Source organism: Pyxicephalus adspersus, chromosome 2 (genome assembly GCF_032062135.1).
Source record: "Pyxicephalus adspersus chromosome 2, UCB_Pads_2.0, whole genome shotgun sequence".
NCBI classification, from domain to species: domain Eukaryota; kingdom Metazoa; phylum Chordata; class Amphibia; order Anura; family Pyxicephalidae; genus Pyxicephalus; species Pyxicephalus adspersus.
Window position 1 is genome coordinate 21,918,921 of NC_092859.1, and position 5,577 is coordinate 21,924,497.

A 5,577-nucleotide genomic window follows, 5' to 3' on the forward strand; every position below is an offset into this window, starting at 1 on the left:
TATTGCTATAATGATCTTTTTGGCTATGTAAGGGTGACATTCTTCCTACTGACCACCACACTAATGTACTGTAAACTGTGGATATAGTAATTATAGAAGGGATTCCCTGAAGACCTGAACATTATTTCAAGCAGTCCCCTATGGTAAAAACTTTGAGAAAGACTGCAATAGAGGAACCTTTGGATTCCCCAGAACCCTGGATGACAATTACCTCTCCACCAGGAAGCTGCATGGCTACATTGCATGTAAAGTTTCCCTAAACCTCTCATTATGAACCTGGAATATATTTGTAGCAATGGTGGATCTCCCCCTTCCCCCACGTCCACTGCAATTCCCCTAAAGCTGCTTCCAGCTAATGGAAATGTCGACTGACAGGGTGAGAGAAATCAGTTTAGCTCGTGTTTAATTAGCAAACTGTTAACCTCATTTTAGATCCAACCTGTCAGCGGAGATTACAGGAAGAGCGACATCCAGGAGATGACAAACAGGAGGACGCAGAACGGTAACAACTGCTTCACCGACAGCGAGATTCCATCCTGGAGGACCAAACATCACCCCATTGTCCCCATCACACATTACTGGGGCTCCAGGTCATGGAAACTCTGACAATGAAATAAAGCCATACCAGTTTCCCAATTGGCTTTTTTTTATTTTGTCCCTCTTTGCAGCTATGTCATGTTTGCATGGTTTTAGATCCTGCCATGTATGTTCTTGCACAGGACCTTCATGGTAGGATCTAAAAAAAGGCGACATGAAATGGCTCAGTGGATAGCAGTCCTTGCAGCGCTGAGTTCCAGGTTTAAATCAAGGTCAGGACACTGTCTGCATGGAGTTTGTAGGTTCTCCCTGTGGATGTGTGGGTTTCCTCCGGGTACTCCAGTTTCCACCCACATTCCAAAAATATGAAGTTATTTTAATTGGCTTCCCCTCAAAAAAAAGGAGACTTAAGCTACGTACACACGGCAGATTTTTATCGCCCGATAATCGGCATCGGCCAATTATCGGGCGAAAATCTTCCGTGTGTACAGTCGGTGTCGTCCATCGTCCGGACGACCGACCTGCCGGATCCACGGACGATGGACGACAGCCGATCCTAATGAAAGGGAAGGGGGAGAGCGCGCAGCAGGGTGCCGCTCCGTCGCTCTCCCCCTCCCCTCTCCATAGAGCATGAACGGTGCTGTATGTACAGCATCGTTCATGCATCTTGCAGCCCCTTGTCGTTGGAAAGGATCGTGAAAGATCCTTTCCAACGACAAAAATTGCAAGTGTGTACGCAGCTTTAGACTGTGGTAATGAAGTTATTTTAATTTGCCTGAGGTAGGGACATTAGATTGTGAGCCTCTTTGAGGGACAGCTAGTCGCATGACCATGGACTTTGTACAGCACTGTTTAATACTGTAAAATAATATTGAGATCAGTGATTCTGATGACATGGGACAAAATAAGAAAAAAATGTCAATTGTTTATGATACACGGTGACAACGACAAATAAGCTTCATCATTGTCACATGCTCCCTTGACAGACGGGAAGGAAACTTTTTAATAGTCACTACACAAGACTGGTCCACTGTTGTCACCGTCACGCAGCTTCCTCATGATAGGAAAATTGTTGGATCAGCAGAAACAAAAGCCTTTTCCATTCACCTCAAAGCATTCTGACAAAATAGAATGTTCTGAAATGCCTGAAGTTTTGACAAAAATGTTGGAAGTATCTGCAGTTTCTAGAAAGTTTGGCGGCGAGTAGGAAACGTCTATCAATGTAATACAATATATTTTATATAATGGACTGGTAATTGTGATATCATTCCCAGCCTGAGTGAAATGACAGTGTGATTGTAAAAGACATTTCTGTGATTAATTGCGCTGTCACGGGCTGACGAGGGGAGAACTGGCGGGAAGCATCTCTCCGCGGTGACGCAAGCTGTGAAACATGCCATTAGGGAAGCGGTGGTGGCGGAACGACGTCTGTGTGAACAATAATAACAAGTGACCGGCCGGACAGTGATAAGAAATGGCACTCCGTGCCGGGGGGGCCTCATACCCATCAATGCCATCCAGACCCGCAAGTCAGATGTTACAGGGAAATAATAATTCCGGGAGCACCTGGAATGGCAAATGTGTTTTATGATTGTCAGCCATCAGGGAGATGAGGAATCCCTGTGCAAAGATAAATGATCAACATCAACTAGAAAGAGGGGGATTGCAAAAAAGAGTGAGGAGAGGGGTGGGTGAAGAGGGGAAAAATGGGGAAAAAGAAGGGGCAAATAGGTGAAAAAGGGGGGAAGAGTGATAAGGATACAAGTGAGTGAAAAAAGGACAGAGAAACATCAGATGAGGTGTTAAAGAAAGGGGGCATGTAAGGGAAGCAAGTAATGAAGGGAGGAGGTAGACAGTATAGTAGAAGGGGTGGGGGAGTGATAGGGAAAAAAAGGCAAAAAGAAAAAAAAAGGGGAAAGAGGTAAAAGAAGGGCTGACATAATAAGATTGGGGAAAACAAGCACAAAAGACAAGAGGAGCACTACAAGGAGCCAATCAGTTCATGTGCTGACAACACTGATAGGAAGAGAGAGCAGAGTGACGAATATAAAAGCTCAGCTTTGTGCTGCTTCTCCTTTTAATGTCCAATCACAGTCTGGGGCAAGTACAGGATTACCTGGGTTTAGAGAGTGTGGCTTGGATGGTAATAGTAATATAAGGACATCTAGTGGCAGAATATAGGCATTGCAGATAAAATCTCTGGATTCACGCAGCAATAGCTGGCTTTGCTATGTTAATATTATTATTATTATTATTATTATTATTATTAATGAACAGGATTTATATAGCGCCAACATATTATGCAGCACTGTACATTAAATAGAGGTTGTAGATGACAGATAGATACAGACAGTGACACTGAAGTAGGAGAGGACCCTGCCTCATTAAATGGGTTCTTTATTTGTCTCTTGTAAATTATGGCTGGCTGACTTAAAAAATGTTGGCCACATTTTCCCAGTCTGATCAACTCACCACGTTGTCACTACACCTTCCCATTTAACTTTTAAACAGGCTGACAAAAATACTGGTGAAGGAGGACAGCGGCTTCCAATTCTGCCTCCAGCACTGACCAGGCCATTGTAAAAGCTCTATCTGTCTTTGCTCGGGGACACCTGGATGTGTTCTTCTTAGGTGAAATCTCCTAAAACAAACTATGCAGGCAAAGGACTCACTGATTACCTGGAGTGGAAAGAATTCATACAAATAAAATATTTGGTTAGACCCACAAATGCTCCCTTCACCTCCAAAATACTAAATGCTACAAATATTATTGTTGTATTGATGAACGGTCATTTTAAATGTTAAAGAGACCCTGTCATCAGACCATTTATCTCAATTCCTTGTGTATCGTTATTCAGAAGCCCTGAGAACGCTGTTGGGTCCCGCCATATGGGATGTGATCTCTGCAACCCCAGCACACTCAGAGCCCTCAATCAAATCATAATCTATAGTAGACTTCCTTTATACTATGGGGGTCCCTTGAAATAATGTTCAGGTCTTCAGGGACCCCTCCTAAAATGAATACATCCAATATAACAATACAATAGTGTGGTGATCAGTGGGAAGAATGTCTCTTACATTGCTGGCCAGTGGGAAGTTTCCCGTGTCCTATGAACCCCCCTGTCACTGTGCTAATTAGGAAAGGGAGGTAGAGGTGGGCATATACTGGGCCAGGGGTGTCAAACAAATGCACAGGGGGCCAATACTACATTCTGGGATTTGTAGTATTAGCAGTGCATGCATTGTCCACCGGCGGGCCAGCTCTAGTAGACATTTGGTAATATCGGTGCAGGCCTGAGTTTGACACCCCTGTACTAGATAAAGAGAACCTGCTGCTTTGTCCTGAATAGGGGGGCAGTATTAGAGTAAAGGTTATGTGTATGTGGTAAGGTCAGGGGTTAAATGTAGGTGAAAGATGTACAGGTAACATTTATAATTACACAGTATTTATATACCGCCAACATATTACACAGCGCTGTACCAACTCCATAGTCATGTGACTAGCTGTCCCTTAAAGGAGCTCACAATCTAATCTCCCTACCGTGGACATATGTCATTAAAACAGTCTAAGGCTAATATTAGAGGGAAGCCTAAAAACCTAATGGCATGTTTTTGGGGATGTGGAAGGAAACCAGAGTACCCGGAAAGCCGCAAACTCCATGCAGATATGCCCCAGCCAGGATTCGAACCTGGGAGCTGCAAAGGCCAGAGTGCTAACCACTGAGCCACCATGCTGCCCCTATTTATGTGGTAAGGTCAGGGGTCAGAGGTGAAGGCTTCGTATTAGAACGTATAGATTGTTATAGAAGGTAACACAGCTCTGTGAGTACATTGGAAATGCTGATATGTGATTGGCTGATGTTAGGCAGCACAGACATTCTTAGAGTCTGACTGAGCTGTCATCTGCTCAGATGTTTTCTTTTAGCAATCCCCTTGTCCCCATGGAGACGACGCCGAACTCTCCCGACCAATCAGAGCTACTCAACGTCATGAGAATCCAGCCCTTTACAGCACACGTGACCCGGAAAAGAAAGAAAAATGGCGACTGAGAGGGTGCCGTGGCTCGTGGTGGGGGGAGGAATCGCTGGAGTTACCTGTGCCGAGCAAGTGAGGAGCCGGCTGGGTCATGTGACCAGTGTCTGTGTGTTGCCGCAAGGTGTCACGTGACAGAAGTATTAGGGTCAGGGAGTTTCCCCAATAGGACACACAAAAAGTTTTGGCTTTGCCTTTGCTTCTAGAGATTGGAGTGGTGAATGGTTAGCTTTGTGACTGAATATTATTTCTGTTTGTGTTTCCTCATTAGGAGATTTCCGCTTACTGCCCAGCCCTGTGACACTCATACATGAAATGCACGGGGTCCTGGGGAATTCTCATTAGGGGCAGAAAGGAATAAAAAGTTTTAACAACTAATGCTATGTATTGTAATACATGTTACATACAGGGGCCCTGTTACTGGGGCCCTTCAGACAGGAAAATATCCAACCATGGGGGGAGCATGTGAGCAGAATGCAGATCTCAGGGTGAAGGTTTGATCACATGAGAGAGGAGCTTACATGGGGTTTACCGCTCTGGTTTTGGTCATGTGACCAGGGCCTTGGCATCAGTCAAATGATCTTCATTAAATGTATTCATGAGTGTTCAGGTACATAAATGGACCACTCTACCTGACTGTAACAAGCGGGGTTCTTCTGTCTCAGAAGGAAATTACTTTTTGTGTTGTCTCCAGAAAGCAGACTGTATCTGTCTCCTTCTATTTTCTTCCTGGTTGGAACCTGAACACATTGTCCTATACCTTTAGTCATTTCAAGGCCAGAGTCAGAGCAAAGACTGTTCCTCCTCCTATAATCCCCTCCTGGCTAGAGTCAGATCGTAAATTGTCCCGCCCTCAGCTCTACTCATGGGTGGAGTCAGAACATATATTTTCCCACCTTTATCTCTCCTTGTGGGTGGAGTCAGAACATAGATTGTCCCACCCTCAGCTCTACTCATGGGGGGAGTCAGAACTTAGATTGTCCCACCCTCAGCTCTACTCATGGGGGG

At 44.7% G+C, this 5,577-nt stretch overlaps 1 protein-coding gene across 1 annotated transcript in view; it reads left to right on the plus strand.

Moving 5' to 3' along the window:
* Positions 1 to 4,557: 4,557 nt before the first annotated feature.
* PYROXD1 (pyridine nucleotide-disulphide oxidoreductase domain 1) overlaps positions 4,558 to 5,577 on the plus strand; it is a 12,669-nt gene continuing 11,649 nt past the window's right edge. Inside the window, exon 1 of the mRNA XM_072398936.1 lies at positions 4,558 to 4,644. Coding sequence (XP_072255037.1) covers positions 4,576 to 4,644 — 69 coding nt within the window. The 5' untranslated portion in view covers positions 4,558 to 4,575. The remainder of the gene's footprint in view (positions 4,645 to 5,577) is intronic.